This window comes from Sus scrofa, chromosome 3 (genome assembly GCF_054392235.1).
Source record: "Sus scrofa isolate SSC_HxYL_T2T_F1_AM1 chromosome 3, Sscrofa_HxYL_maternal_Yorkshire_Landrace_v2.0, whole genome shotgun sequence".
Taxonomy (NCBI): domain Eukaryota; kingdom Metazoa; phylum Chordata; class Mammalia; order Artiodactyla; family Suidae; genus Sus; species Sus scrofa.
Genome location: NC_139385.1, coordinates 34,587,621 through 34,604,000, shown reverse-complemented (window position 1 = coordinate 34,604,000; position 16,380 = coordinate 34,587,621). Strand labels below are relative to the sequence as shown.

The following is a 16,380-nucleotide window of genomic DNA, read 5'->3' as shown; positions in this document are numbered from 1 at the left end:
AAGGTCCTGGATTTTGTTTAATGCCTAAACTGTTATGATTTTGTCTTGCTCGACTGTTTTCCTTTCTGCATTTTCCCACCTCTCTGATTACATTTATTCTTTGAAACTGGGGGAAGGCCTAGGAGGCTAACATTTTACCACAAACCAGGGGCAGATGGAGGACGTGGGAGTGGGTGGGTGTCTGTCCCAGGAAGGCTCCGTTACACTCAGGCTCACAGGGTCCTGCTCAGTTACACCAGAAAAGGTCATCTGTAAGTGACAATAGACAATCTGTAAACAGCCTTCCAAATAGTGTCTTATGCTATCTACAGGATGTTTATGGGGTTTTTTGTTTTGTTTTGTATGGGCCATGCCTGACTAAACCTGAGCCACAGCAGTAACCAGAGCCAGATCCTTAATCTGCGGAGCCACCAGGGAACTCCAGGATTTTCGTTTTCTTTTTTCTTTTTTTTTTTCCTTTTTTTAGGGCTGCATCTGTAGCGTATGGAGGTTCCCAGGCTAGGGGTCAAATCAGAGCTACAACTGCCGGCCTATGCCACAGCCACAGCAATATAGGATCCGAGCCATATCTGCGACCTACACCACAGCTCCTGGCAACGCTGGATCCTAAACCCACTGAGCCAGGCCAGGGATCGAACCCACAACCTCATGTTTCCTAGTCGGATTCATTTCCGCTGTGCCACGATGGGAGTTCCCACCATGGATAGTCTTTACCCTACACAGAACTCAGCTTCTTTGCTAAATAAAATGTTGAATGGCTATTTAAATAGTGTTAAAGAGGTACCCCCAAATTTGCCCACCTCTTGGTTTTAGCAGTGATGTTCAATTTTCAGAAATCTTGCCTAACCTGCCATGGCGGGAGTATTTACACTGTGGCACTTGGTATAAATACAAACCAAGCTTCTCCCGCCCTCCCCCACTGCCAGCCAGCTAGTAAATATTTGCCAGCCACGCCCCTACCCTGTCCAACTTTGGAGGAGCCAGTAGAGAACACTTGCTCTTTGTGGTTCTCCCGCCCAAGCTTCCTGCATCCATACAAAGGAGGCCACTAATCACTGGTGCTGAATAAACATGAGGGTGATTTAAATGCTAAATCTGCTTCTGATGGTGCAGTGAGTGGAAGGAAAATTGTGGGTGGTGATTGTGGGTAATCCAGGGCTCTGAGCTGGATGCTCAGCATTTTCATAGGACCAGCGGGGCTAAGCTAAGCGTGGATAGTGTGGCCCAGTCCACAGGCTACCTTTGAGGCTTGGGGTTTACAGATTGGGTTTCTAAGGTATTTTTCCTTTAGTCTTGCCCACATTAGAATTCCTACATAGGAGGGGCTTCGGGCCAGCAGTCTGGTCACCAAGAGGAATCAGGATTTATCTGAAGGCTGCATTTGCAATAGCAGGCCGACGTTTTTTTGATTGATTGTGGGATAGAGAGCAGTAAAAATTGCATGATTTTCTACCAAGGTTTTTTTTGCTTGTACTTTACAGAAAATGGGGGGAAATGTCTCTTGCCCATCTCAAAAACATTTCTAAATATCTGAGGAGGTTTTGAAAGGTTATAGAAACTATGGGATGGGGCTAAAGCCATCCACCAGGAAAGCCCATTGGTTGAAAGCATTTTAAAAGGCTCCTGGGAGTTCTTCCTGTGGCTCAGCGGTAATGAACCCCACTAGTATCCATGAGGACATGGGTTTGATGCCTGGCCTCGCTCAGTGGGTTAAGGATCTGGTGTTGCTGAAAGCTGTGCTGTAGGTCACAGATGCAGCTTGGATCCTTTGTTGCTGTGGTGGTGATGCAGGCTGGCAGCTGCAGCTCCAATTTGAGCTCTAGTCTGGGAACCTCCATGTGCTGTGGGTGTGGCCCTCAAAAGCAAAAAATAAATAAGTTAATAAATGGCTCCTGGCAGCAAGGGTGGGGCAAACGATGGGCGGTCCTGGATCGGAAGGGGACCACCTGAAGGGTGGTCTATCTGGGTGGCCTTTCTAGCCAGTTCATTATAGTGGTCATTGCCAAGACTCTGGAGTCAAACTGTCTTCTTTCTCATCTTGCCTTCATCCCTGCCAGCTGTGTGGTCTTGAGTGACTGACTTAACCTCTCTGAGCCTCCTATAAAGTTAAGAATGCTAATATCTGCCCTACAGATGGTGAGGATTTAAAGAGAGAGTGCTGGACCCCATTCCTGACCCCCGGTAAGCGTCCAAAAGCCTGTCGCTTTTGTTCCTGTCAGCGGAAGAGAGAGATGCACTTGGGAGTGGGAGGGAGGGCTTGGAAAAGAAGAGCTGGACGCCTAGGGGGAGACAGTGCAAGGCCCAGAGGCCCAGATGCTGAGAGAGCTCAGAATAGAAACTGTATTGATAGCAGAATGCAAAGCAGGATCACTTGAAAGGCGGATGTTTAATTGGATTTCTCTGGGGGTGAGTCACTGCCTTTGATAGATGCTGTTGCCCTCGTGGAGTCTCTGTCGTGGGATTTGAGAATTTTCCATCTGCTCTCGCCGTTTCCGGGCCTTGTTTCAGTCAACATCCAGGACTGACTGTGGGTCCTCCTCCATGCCCGCCCGCCAGCTCGCCTCCCTTTCTGCATCACGTGTTTAATGCCATGTGTCAGGCACGTGTGATGTCCTCGAGGCCAAGTCCCTTAAAGAGTGCATGGTCTATTCAGGAAGAAACAAGTGCCCAGATGATGGGGGGCGGGGGGGCTGTGCCACCGGAGGAAGAGGACCTGATGCAGCCTTGGGAGCATGGGAAGCTCCAGGAGATGCTGATGGGGTCTTGAGGGCTGCCTAGGAATTAGACAAAGGTGTTCTGAGTGGGGGACACTTTGTAGGGAGCAATGGCTTGACGGACATATGTCAGGGTCACACAGGTAGGCAGGCTGCTTGCCCGAAACGTGGGCTCTTTGGCTAGAAATGAGGTTCTGGAGAGAAGGGCACAGAGGGACCTCTGCAGCTCCAGTGACCCAAGACTGAGCCTCCAAGGAAAGGGGTGGCCCATGGTAATTTAAAACAAACCAGGCGTTCACATCATGGCTCAGTGGTAATGAGCCCGACTAGTATCCATGAGGATACAGGTTCAATCCCTGGCTTCGCTCAGTGGGTTAAGGATCCATCATGGCCCTGAGCTGTGGTGTAGGTCACAGATGTAGCTTGGATCCTGCGTTGCTGTTGGCTGTGGCTGTGACGCAGGCTGGCAGCTGCAGCTCCCATTGGACCTATAGCCTGGGAACGTCCATATGTCATGGGTGCAGCCCTTAAGACAAACAAACAAACAACCCCCCCCAGACTTAAAAAACCATCCAGATAAAACATGCATATTATAAAAGCAAGCAAAAATGTTAAATACAGAGCAGCAGATAAAAGAAAAATTCCCTCAACATAATCATTATAGGAAGTTCCCTTGTGGTGCAGTGGGTTAATGATCCAGCTTTGCCACAGTGGTGGCATAGGTTGGAGCTGTGGTGTGGGTTTTATCCCTGGCCTGGGAACTTCCACATGCTGTGGGTGCAGCCAAAAAAATGATCCTTTTAACATTTTGAATGGAGTCTTCCCATTTTTTTTTTTTAAGGTTATGTACTCTGCAGAATTGGATCCTACCTTTTTTTTTTGGCTGTACCCACAGCACGCGGAAATTCCCAGGCCAGGGATTAAACCTGTGCCACGGCAGTGGCAACACCAGGTCCTTAACCTGCTGCACCACCAGGGAACTCCCTCTTAACCATTTTTTTTTTTAATACGGTTTATTCTCTTATATCAATAACATCTCTTCTGAGCATCATTTTTAACGCCTGGGTAGAATTCCATTATGCACACATTCCATAATTTATTTAAGCAGCCCTCTATTATTATGGATAATTATGTTGCTTTCAGTGTTTTGCTATTGCTTGTGCAAACAGGGCTATATTGCACATAATCATAGCTAAATCTTTATGGCACCCTTAATTATCTCCCTAGGATGAAATCCTAGAAATGGAATCACTAAAGAGTTTAAATGTTCTCAAGGCCTTTAACATGTGTTTCCACATTGGCTACAGTTTTCTACTCCCATCTGTCTGTCCATTGGCCGTATTTGTTATTTCTCCTTGCGGCTCCTCCTCCTCCCCCCTCCCTCCTCCTCCTCTTCCCCCTCCCCCCTTTCCTCCTCCTTTTTCCCTCTTCCTTATCTGAAGGGTGTTGGTTTTTTGTTTTTTGTTTTGTTTTTTTGGGGGGCGCCCTCTCGGCATATGGAAGTTCCCAGGCTAGGGGTGGAATCAGAGCTGCAGCTGCCGGCTGTTGCTGCCACAGCCGCTGCAGCGAGAGATCCCAGCCGCATCTGTGACCTACACCATAGCTCATGGCAACACCGGATCCTTAACCCACTGAGTGAGGCCCAAGGATCGAACCTGCGCCCTCATGGATCCTAGTCAGGTTCATTACCACTGAGCCGCATGGGGAACTCTGAGTAAATGGCACTTTTAAATACCAGTGTAAAAATAGAAAATCAAATAGAAGAGGTCAAAATGCTAAAGGAAGTCTGAGACATACTTTGGTGACCAGCTCATTTACCCTGGAACAGAAATACCTGTCCCGGGAGTTTCATCTTTGTCCGCATCTTGAGCACCACTCAGCCAAGAGCCTCGGGGCTGGGATTAGGGGAACCCAAGGCTGGAACTTACAGCTTGCTTGAGCCTTCCAAGGAGATAACCCACATGTCCCAGTCGAGGCACTATCTTGGCCAGACATTGGGGAGATAAATGGAGAAAATAGGAGTTCCCTCTGTGGTGCGATGGGATGGGTGGCATCTCCTTAGCCACAGGAAGCAGATTTGATTCCTCTCCCCCACCAGCCCAGCGCAGTGGGTTAAAGGATCCAGTGTGGCCACAGCTGTGGCATTGGTCACAACTGGGGGTCAGATCTGATCCCTGGCCCGAGAACTGCATATGCCTTGGGACGGACAAAAAAGAAAAAAAAAAAAGTAGAAAATAAATGAAATTATGAAACTTAGCTCCTTCCGTGAAGGGAAGGCTGTGAAGGACAAACGCCCTTGTAGAAACTGCCAGATCACAGTAGCAGGCGCTGTGGGAAATGTGTTGGCCAACCTTGTAGGCACTGGACGAAGCCCAAGCCCCTGCTAGAGCCCAGAGGAGAGCGCAGGCTGGGCCCTCAGTCAAAGTGGCAAGTGTGGAGTTCCTGCTGTGGCTCAGTGGTTTATGAACCCCACTAGTATCCATGAGGACGTAGGTTCGATCCCTGGCCTTGCTTATTGGGTTAAGGATTAGGTGTTGCCGTGAGCTGTGGTGTAGGTTGTAGACGAGACTCTGCGTGGCTGTGGCTGTGGCTGTGGCTGGAAGGTAGAGCTCCAGTTTGACCCCTAGTCTGGGAACTTCCATATGCCGAGGGTGCAGCCCTAAAAAGACCAAAAAAAAAAAAAAAAAAAAAAAAGAAGAAGTGGTGGGTGTGTGTGAGCCTCGAGGTCCCACCTGGCCAAGACTCTTAGCTGGCTGGATACCTCGTATCTTTCAGAAATGAAAATTTGAGTCAGGAAGCCCTCACATACCAGGCAGGCACTCAGTAATCATCTATGTTGTCTAGATATTGGCTTTATTGGATGAATCAATGAATCAATTATCAATATTCCCCTCTCTGGCCATTTACTTCTTCAGCCATATTAAAGTGAGAGCTCTTCCAGCTCCAGGAACCCAGTTCATCTCTGATTACTTTCCATTAAGATTAAGATGAGGACAAGGGAGTTCCCATGGTGGCGCAGCGGAAATGAATCCAACTAGGAGCCATGAGGTTACGGGTTTGATCCCTGGCCTTGCTCAGTGGGTTAAGGATCCACTGTTGCTGTGAGCTGTGGTGTAGGTCACAGATGCGGCTTGGATCCTGCGTTGCAGTGGCTGTGGCGTAGGCCAGCAGCCATAGCTCTGATTGGACCCCTAGCCTGGGAACCTCCATGTGCCGTGGGTGTGGCTCTAAAAGACAAAAAACAAAAAAGAAAAAACTCACGTTCTTACCGCGTGGATTTCACCAAAGCAGGCAGGGAGCTAGATTGAGCCTATTTAGCCTGTGAGCCACAGTTTGTCAATCTTGCTGAAGATTAATGAGCAAACACATCGAGTGTGTTAAGCAGAGTTCAGAGTGGGGATGTTCTTTCTCCTTGGGGTGTGCATATTGCTCCCCGGGTCTGCCACACTGGCTTTCCTAGGCAGGTAGCATGCCATGCTCTCGCTCTGGAACCTAAGGTAGCCCCCGTGTCAAGTCCTTCATCCCCCAGAACCAAAGGTCACCAGTGTGTCCTATGTGGGTGCCCTTTCACTGTCTGTCACATAACGCAGGTACCACACGCCTTTCTCCAGTCAGGTTTTGAGCTGCCCCCTCGGCCTGCACGCCTGGGACCCTCCTCTGTGACCGTCCAGGCTACACCCATCCCGTAAGTGGCAGGTACACTGAGCAGCCTTCCCCCAGACGAACCTGGCCTTTCTTTGCCCTCCCTCAACTCCAGCCACCAGAGGGGATGGGAATTTCATATTCCCACCCGAGAGGTTAGACCGCCTGCATTCAAGTGCCTGTTATTTCCTCCCTGACCTTGAACTAGATCCTAACATTATCCAATGATGATAATACTGCTCACCTCCTAGGTGAGCGCTGAGATGATTTGTATAAAATGCTTAGCCTAGAATCTGCCACCCAGAGTATGGAAACATTAATAAATGCCAGCTGTGGTTATACATCTGTGTTGTTTGGCATTTTTGCAGGGAGGCTGTATTTATATATGTGTATAATGTTTAAAAGACCTGAAGGACTAGCTTCCATCATGTCCTGTCTCAGGAGATTGGATATAGTTCCCTGGACCTCAGTAGGGAACCTCACTGCTTATCAAATCAACTATACTCTTTTTTTTTGTCTGTTTTCATTTTGTCTTTTGAGATCGCACCCACAGCATATGGAGGTTCCCAGGCAAGGGGTCCAATCGGAGCTGTTGCCGCCGGCCTACAGCCACAGAAACGCCAGATCCGAGCTGCATCTGTGACCTATACCATAGCTTACAGCAACGCTGGATCCTTAACCCACTGAGCAAGGCCAGGGATCGAACCCTCAACCTCATGGTTCCTAGTCAGATTCGTTTCTGCTGCACCACGACAGGAACTCTAAATCAACTATACTCTTAAAAAAAAAAAAAAAAAGACCAAAAGTACCCTTTTAGGTCTAGAACAAAAGTAAACGGTATTGGTAATTTTTTCAGGGAAGCTTGTAATTGACATGTAGCATACACACCGAAAAGGGCACAAAAGTTCAGCTTGATGAGTTTTTCAGTGTTAGTCATTTTTCTGAGTCAAAACAGAGACGGGCTCGAAAATCCCTGGGGGAGAGAGGTGACGTGCTTTTAGGAACAGTGTCACCTCCCAGAATGAGGTTCTGATTACATTCAAGGGAGAAGCCAGTTCACACGCAGACCATGAATGTGTCACAGGGAGGACACAGGCCTTCAGCGATGTGTCATCTGAGCCTGTGTGGCAGGTGCCTCTCTGGTCCCTTGGTCCCCAGCATGATGCTGAGAGATGACTGAGCCCCAGGGCCTCCCTGGAAATGTCTCAACACTTATTCCTCCCGAGGGACAGCATTTAAGCTCATTAATCCGAGAATGCTAAATCAAGGTGCAGATGGATGATCGCAGAGCCATTAGTTTGGGGGAAATGGAAATAGCACAGAAAGTGAGACTCATTCTTTGACGCAGGAATGGGGGCTAAGAATTTTCCGGAGTGTCTGCCAGGTGGCAGTCTAGCTGGTCGTCCCCCTCCCCAGGGCAGAGGGGTGGACGGAAGTAGCCTTTCCTTTGTGCCCATTAACATGTGCCAAGCCTGGTCTACACCTGTAAGCTCATTTCATTCTTTCACAACCTCAAGACAAAGGCATGATTCCTTTTCAGCAGTAAAAGCACCGCGACCCAGCAGTTCCCAGTGTGGCTCAGTGGGTTCAAAACCCAGTGGAATTCTGTCTTGGCACAGCGGAAACAAATCTCACTGGGAACCATGAGGTTGTGGGTTCGATCCCTGGCCTCGCTCAGTGGGTTGAGGATCCGGCGTTGCCATGAGCTGTGGTGTAGGTTGCAGACTCGACTCGGATCTGGCATAGGCCAGCAGCAACAGCTCCAATTAGACCCTTAGCCTGGGAACCTCCGTAAGCCACGGGTGCGACCCTAAAAAAAGACAAAAGACAAAAAAAAAAAAAAAAAGAACCCTATGTAGTCTCTGTGAGGATGTGGGTTCAATCCCTGGTCTAGCTCAGTGGGTTAAGCATCTGGTGTTGCTACGAGCTGCAGTGTAGGTCAAAGAAGCAGCTTGGATAAGTGTTGCTGTGGCTGTGGTGTAGGCCGGCAGCTGCAGCTCTGATTTGACCCCTGGCCTGGGGACTTCCATATGCCACAGGTATGGCCATAAAAAAGAAAAAGAAAGAGGAGGGAGGAGGAGTTCCCGTTGTGGCTCAGCTGGTTAAAAATCCAACTAGTATCCATTAGGCCAGGTGGGTTCGATCCCTGGCCTCACTCAATGGGTTAAAGATCCGGCATTGCCATGAGCTGTGGTGTAGGGTACAGGCACAGCTTGGATCTGTTGCTGTGGCTGTGGTGGTGGCCAGTGGCTACAGCTCTGATTTGATCCCTAGCCTGGGAACCTCTATATGCCGCAGGGGTGTGGCCCTAAGAAGCAAAAAAAAAAAAAAAAAAAAAGAATTGAGTTCAATGGTAGAACACCCAGTTGGTGTCCACCAAGAATTAGAGAATTGCTTGGTGTGAGAAAACCCACACATGTCAGAAGTGCAGAGTGTGTAGAAAAACAGAGCTTTCCCTTTTGTCATGTTGGAGGTTTATGGTGGAGCTCAGATCCAGGCTCCACATCCCAGACCAGTGCTCCATCCCTAAGACCAGATATTATTTCTTCTTACCCATCCCAAGAAGTCCACTGCATCCATAGCTTACAGAAGAATGAGCCCAATAGGAGTTTCCATCGTGGCTCAGCAGTTAACAAACCCAGCTGGTATCCATGAGGACACAGGTCCAATGCCTGGCCTCACTCCGTCGGTTAAGGATCCAGTGCTGCCATGAGATGTTGTGTAGGTCACAGATGCGGCTCAGGTACCAAGTGGCTGTGGCTGTGGCATATGCTGGCAGCTACAGTTCTGATTGGACCCCTAGCCTGGGAACCTCCACATGCCGTGGCTTTAGAGAGACTAAAAAAATAAATATCATCCAAAAAGTCAGCCCATTCCTCTGTCAGTCTGCTTCTGCCTTCACATCTTGGTCTCCGCCGGGTTTCCATTAGGCTGCAGACCGTGTCATTTCCAAGGAAATCTAAATCAGTAGCGCCATTATTCTGACGGAGCTGATTCTCTGCTCCCCGCCCAAAGCTGGCAAAATGGCCAATTTTCTCCATCATCCTCGCATGAAAGGCTGAGATGCATAATGACACGGGCTGACTTTCTTTTCCGTCCTGCATCAGCCATGACATGACATCTCTCTCGAGAACGTTGCCAGCAACAACAGAGTTTGATTTCCAGGGTTCAGCTCTTTGTGCAGAGAACTGGGCTAATGGGGCTTATTTGCAGTTCCAGGCCAGCTTTAAAAGTGCTTTGCATAAACTATGTAACAGTTCCTTGAATAATATTATTTAATGGCACTGGACCAGCATCATCATGTAACAGTCTCAATGAGCAGGGCAGATATATGTTGATTTTGATCATACTTTTATTAAAAATGCATGTATCCATTATATGTATCAGTAAAGGGATCTTCAGCTGCAAGAAAGAACCAGATACTTGATGAATATTGTCTTCAAGAGTTCCCATCATGGCTCAGTGATAACAAACCCGACTAGTATCCATGAGGACTTCGGTTTGATCCCTAGCCTTGCTCAGTGGGTCATGGATCCGGCATTGCCGTGAGCTGTGGTGTAGGTTTCAGACACGGCTCAGGTCTGGCATGGCTGTGGCTGTGGTGTAGACTGGCAGCTGCAGCTCCAGTTCCACCCCTAGCCCGGGAACTTCCATATTCCGTGTGTGCAGCCCTTTAAAAAAAAAGGGTCTTCCGTTCATTAGGTATCAGCTCAAGGATGTCATCAAGACTCTTTCCTTGCTTCTCCTCTGCCATCCTCAGCACAGAGGCTGTAGCGGCTTTAGGAGTGTGAGGGAATGAAACCTAAGACCCAGATCATCTTTCCCGGAAGCCACGACCTCTGCCCCCCTCCCCAAGCCAACTTCCTCCTGCAGCCCATTGCCCTGCCAAGGGTCTTTTATTGACCCCTAGCTGCAAGGGAGCCTGGAAATTGGATGTCTGGCGAAAGCAATGGGGGCTGCCGTGACTGGTGCCATGGACTGCATGTGTGTCCCCCAAATTCCTTTATGGAAGCCTTGATCTTCAATGGATGGTCTTTGGGAGGTGATCAGGGTCATGAGGGTGGAGCCTTCCCAAATGGGATTAGTGCCCTTATCCAGGGGACCCCAGAGCGAAGATCTCTTTCTCCAACATGTGAGGCTGTAGTAAGAAAGCCGCCTGCAAATCAGGAAGAGAGTCTTCACCAGCAGTGGAATCAGCTGACACCTTGACCTTGGACTTCCCGTCTTTCAGAACTGTGAGACATCAATGTGTGTCGTTTAAGCCACCCAGTCTATGGTATTTTTGTTAGAGCTGCCAACTTCCATGGTGGCTGACCTGGCTCCTTGGACTCTTGAGTCAGTGGGAATTGGGAAGAAGACAGGGTTTTACTAGGACTTCTGCAGTAGGAGAAAAGGAAAGTGAAAAACAGGTGCCCTTGCTTGCACCCCAAGGAGGGCGGGCTGGTTCCTTCAGTGGGAGGCAGTGGTGGTGCTGGGTGCAGGGGGCATGCACAGTGACCTGCTTTTATTCCTGGCACCTCCAGAGTGGCAGTTAGTTTGTGGCCTTTTTGTGTCTTATTGTTCATAATTGTCTCAACTACACATGCGTGCAGTTATTTTTAGTCCCTTCTAGTTTCTTTGAATTCCATGGGTCCCAAAGACATTTGTTCCAGGGCAAGCACTGCAGTAAAGGGTCTCAGGTCCCAGCCTGTCTCTCCATCAGGGGCTGGAGACATTGTGTCCTGAACAGATCAGGGCGCTGGGAGCAATGGGGAGATGGAAGGTCACTTCGCTCAGCAGCCATCATGTTGGCTGCAACTCACACAGCCACGTGGAGAGGAGCTACCTTGGCAAAGTGTCAAGAACCTGAGCCTGTGCTGACTCCCCACAGCCACTTACCAGTGCAGAACTGTGGCCACGTCACTTAACTCCCATTTTCCCAGCTGTAAAATTAGGATTAAAAACAGCGCATCTCAGGAGTTCCCATTGTGGCACAGCGGAAATGAATCTGACTAGTGTCCATGAGGACATGGGTTCCATCCCTGGCCTCGATCAGTGGGTTAAGGATCCAGCATTGCCGTGAGCAGTGGTGTAGGTCACAGACTCAACTTTGGATTTGGCATTGCTGTAGCCATGGTGTAGGCCAGCGGCCCCAGCTCTGATTGGACCCTTAGCCTGGGAACCTCCATGTGCCAAGGGTGTGGCCCTAAAAAGACTAAAATAAAATAAGAATATCACCTCTCCATGAGGATTTAGGTGTTTATGGGTGGAAAGCAAATGCTTAATAAACACTGACTTTTGTTCCTTGAGTGGTAGGACCCATCTCTCCATCTTCCAGGAAAAAAGACCTGATTTTTATTTAGGCAAATGCCCTGATAGATGGCTGGGGTCGGGGTCAGGGAGCCAGCACCTTTCCTGGGGATGTTCAGGGAACCACCCAGTTTTTCCAGCTGGGGATCTGAAGCTAAAGACCGGAGATGAAGTGCTTGGGATTTGAGGACCCACCTTTGTGAGCCTCATGGAACAGGGAGAGAGAGCAGGAGAAGAGATGGGAAACTAGCAGTGGGAGAGAAAGCCGAGGAAGACAGTGGGGCTGTTGAAAAAGGATCTTGGTGGCGTTCTGGTGCTTGCCTCCCGATGACAGCATTGCAAGAACTTCACCTTGGTTGTTGATGTGTGGTGGCTTTGGATATGCTTGGGAGGACTCAAAATCGTGGGGGAAGGCTAACCCCCCCCCCCGCCCCCGCCCAGGGACAAGCCCGCCACACCTGGCTTACAGTGCAGGAAAAAGCCTGGCCTGAAATACCCTGGGACACTCAGCGTGAAACAGTGGCCCCTGGGTGCCTGTGGGTCAAGATTATGTATCATCTTAGGTTCCTTCTTCGTACTTGTATTTTCCAAAATTTTTACAGCGATCAGATAACTTTTTTTGTGGTCTTTTTAGGGCCACACCTGCAGCCTATAGAAGATTCCTGGGCTAGGGGTTGAATCAGAGCTGTAGCTGCTGGCCTGTACCACAGCCACAGCAATGCCAGATCTGAGCTGCATCTGCCACCTACACCACAGCTCATGGCAACACCGGATCCTGAACCCACTGAGCAAAGCCAGGGATCGAAACTGCAACCTCATGGTTCCTAGTCGGATTCGTTTCCGCTGCGCCACAATGGGGACTCCTTTTTTTTTTTTTTTTTTTTAATTTCTGTAATATGTAAAAGCTTTTCACATAGCTGAAAAAGGAAAACACGGAACCCACAACATGAGCCTGCTCACATAAGCCAACGAAAGCCAGGCGTCTGAAGGTTGGAAGGAACTCAGTGGAGGTGTAAATAATTGTGATTGATCATTTCTGCATCTTGGGATAACGGGCACCTTTGGGGTTTTTGTATTTGGAGGAAGACTTCTATAAAGAGCATGTGTGGCTCTACAGAAGACAGACCCCTCCCGCAGACCCGCTTTGTTGAAACTGGGGTGGTGCATAGAATGTTCTGTCGAAGTAACCTGCCGTCCTGGCCTCTTTCCTCAGGATGGATGACATCCAGCTCTGCAACGATATCATGGACTTGAAGCAGGAGCTGCAGAATTTGGTCGCCATCCCAGGTAACCACGGGGGGACCCCACCTCTGGGGAGCAGCTGCTCAGCCATGCACCCCCCGGCCCCCCACCTCCCTTGTCTGGAAGGCCCTCACCCTGCCTCATTCTTGTAACTTTGCTTCAAACACAACTCTGCGTCAGGCAGACTCAGGTCAAATCCTAACTCTGGCTACATCCTTGACCTTGGGCAAGTCAGGTTATCTCTCTGGGACTCAATTTCTGAAAACTGGGTAGAGAGAGTAATGGTATCTAAGTCATTGGGTAGCAATCATGCTGTGATAAATGAAACAATACGGGCTGCCGTGTTTAACTTGATAGCTGCTCTGTAACTGTTAGCAGTGATGACTCTTATCCTCTTTGGGAAGAGGTAGAGTATGGCAGTTAAAAGCTCAGACTCTGGAGTTCCCATTGTGGCTCAGCGGAAATGAATCTGACTAGGAACCATGAGGCTGCGGTTCAATCCCTGGCCTCACTCAGTGAGTTAAGGATCCAGCATTGCCATGAGCTGTGGTGTAGGTCGAAGATGCAGTCCAGACCCCACATTGCTGTGGCTGTGGTGTAGGCTGGCAGCTACAGCTCTGATTAGACCCCTAGCCTGGGAACCTCCACATGCTGCACATGCGGCCCTAGAAAAGCCAAAAAAAAAAAAAAAAAGTACACTGTTGCTAAGCTACTGAATTCTTTTCTAGAGTGGTCATTAGCTTACGATAGTCTCTCAAAAGCCCTTAAAATTCCCTTTCTGTCTTTAATCCCCCAGTGAGATTTCTAAACTATGTAACTATCCTACTGTATCCCTTTCAGAATGATGTCACCATCATCAACACAGGAATGACCAGGAGTTGGGGCGGTGGCGGTGATTGGGGGGGGGGCACCTAGCAATTCCTTCCTTCCCTTCTGATTAGTGGGAGACATCTGTTTTCTTTCAATTATTTTTTTATGTTTTGTTTTTTAGGGCTGCACCCGTGGCATATGGACGTTCGCAGGCTAAGGGTCAAATCAGAGCTACAGCTGCCAGCCTACACCACAGCCACAGCAACTCGGGATCCGAGCCACATCTGCGACCTGTGCCACAGCTCACGGCAACACCAGATCCTTTCATCCACTGAGTGTGGCCAAGGCTTAAATCTGCATCCTTATGATACAAGTCTGGCTCATTACCACTGAGCCACAACGGAAACTCCCTATTTTCTTTCTAATCAAAATATGATAATCTCCTTGCCTCTGCTTCTGCCTCCACATCTAGAGAAAATTGTCAGTGCCAGTCCAAGCAGGCAAATGGACAAGCCGCCCCATGTTTTTTATCTTTTGAAGGGTCCTGAGCAGAGGGAGTCCACTGCAGTTTTTGTTGTTGTTGTTTTGTTTGTCTTTTTAGGGCTGCAGCTGCAGCATATGGAAGTTCCCAGGCTAAGGGTCCAGTGGGAGTTGTAGCTTACGCCACAGCCACAGCAACACCAGATCAAGCCACATCTGTGACCTACACTGCAGCTCTCGGCAACGCCAGATCCTTAACCCACCGAGCGAGGCCAGGGATCGAACCCGCATCCTCACGGACTCTGTGTTGGGTTCTTAACCCGCTGAGCCACAATGGGAACTCCCCATTGTAGGTTTATGGCCCCTCCCTCCTAATTTTCTCAATTCTCATGTCTACCTCTTGTTCTTTGATTTCTTCCATGGTCCTCTAGCCCTTGCTATTGGGACAGGATGGAAAGGCGTGGATATTTTTCTTTGGACAGATCACTTGAGCCTCGCCATAGAGCAATCCCTTCTGCACCCAGCCGGGGCCCTCCTTCTCTCTGCCTTCTGCATGACCCCCTTGCTGCAGCCCCGCTTCCAGCGCCCACCCTGGGCCAGCTCTTTGCAAAGTCATTTACCAACATCCCTGCATCCAGGCCTTTGCTGTGTGTCTTTTACAGAGGAGGATATGGAAGCTTGAAGAAGTCAAGTTGTGTCTCCAAGTTCACCCAGCAAGTTAAATGATAGTCCCTGGCCTGTCAGCCTCAAGTGCTTTCAAGTTACACTCACACGGTCTTTGCTGATGTTTTTCTTCTTCCCAGAAAAAGACAAAACCAAGTTGCAGAAGCAGAGAGAGGACGAGCTAATCCAGAAGATCCACAAACTGGTACAGAAGAGAGATTTCCTGGTGGATGATGCAGAGGTTGAGCGGTTAAGGTAAATGGGCCCCATGGGCCCCGAGCATGGGGCTGTTAGAACATGCTTCAGCTTCCTTCCAAAACCCATCATCTGCTCCTGGGACTCCAACTTTGCACAGTCATGGCCGAGGCACATGCTCCGCAAACACTGGACCCCAGTGAATCCTGGCCTTTTGGCCTAAGGACCTACGTCACATTCAAGAGAAACTCAAATCCAGCTCCAAAAAGTTTTGCAAAGGCCTATGGTTCTTAAGTGAATGTCATTCAGGGGGTTAATTGGGGAGGGATTATACCGCATATCACATGGCAAAGCTTCCCACACATGCTTTTTGTTGAGCGTTCTCCCAGGTCATCAAGGCACCGTTTCCAGAACCTTCCATTGGTTGCTATAGAAACTCTGCCCCCTGTACTGACCTGCTTCCTTGCCTGCTCTCCTCCCTTCCTGACTTTGTTCTTTCCCTTCCCCTCTCCTAAGTGGCTCCAGTGCTCCTTCCTAGCCTTCAGGGTCTCCTGTTTACAGATGCACCTGCCACCTTGATCTGGACAACCATGGGCTCTGGCGCTGTGGGGCATCTGAAGGTGCCCGAGGGCGCTGGGGCACAGGAACGATGTGACTGTCGATTCTTGAATATTTTTGTGCTGGAGCAAAGGCTTTGGAGCCCTGCGCAAGGAGGGAGCTCAGAGGGTCTCTTCCAAACCCGAGGGCAACTTCCTCTTCATTCTCTGTGCTGAGTTCTCTGAGACCCCCCAGGTTACACCTTGTCCAGCTCAGCCAGCCCTGGCCAATTGCCTTTGCTCCAGATGACCCTTAGAAGAGCTGAGGTGACTTGCCCTCGGAGACTTTCCATGTACCTTGTCTAGGGTAACTTAAAGGTACAGGATCAGGAGAGGGGTTGTCCAGCTCACTAAACCTCCAGCAAGGAGGCTGGCTGCTGTAACAGCCTCTGCCCTGGGGTCTCACAGGCGCCAGGGTGGGCATTTACTCTTTCATGGATATGTGTCTCTGCTTCTGAGTGGATGCATCCAACTCAACACACACACACACCCATACACATATAACCTACGCGCACCACCCACAAATAGTACACAACACTCATGGGCCACCCACACATAATACATGCCGACATATGCACACCACCCCACACATAACACACAATATGCATGTGCCACTTACACACAAGGCACACCACCTACACATAAACACATGACATACACGCACCACCCATACCACCCATACATAACACACAGCAACATACATGCACCATCCACACATAGTACACGTGAACATACATGCACCACCCAGG

The 16,380-nt window shown here is 49.3% G+C and overlaps 1 protein-coding gene across 3 annotated transcripts in view; it reads left to right on the top strand.

The window, feature by feature from the left end:
* Positions 1-16,380, top strand: part of BMERB1 (bMERB domain containing 1) — a 138,577-nt gene that overhangs the window by 117,357 nt on the left and 4,840 nt on the right. For all 3 annotated transcript variants that reach the window (XR_014840728.1, XM_021086175.2, XM_021086174.2), the window contains exons 3-4: positions 12,859-12,932; positions 14,981-15,095. Coding sequence is in view for 2 of the 3 variants with exons in the window: in XM_021086175.2 (XP_020941834.2) it covers positions 12,859-12,932; positions 14,981-15,095 (189 nt within the window). In the remaining variant the exon portion in view is untranslated. The remainder of the gene's footprint in view (positions 1-12,858; positions 12,933-14,980; positions 15,096-16,380) is intronic.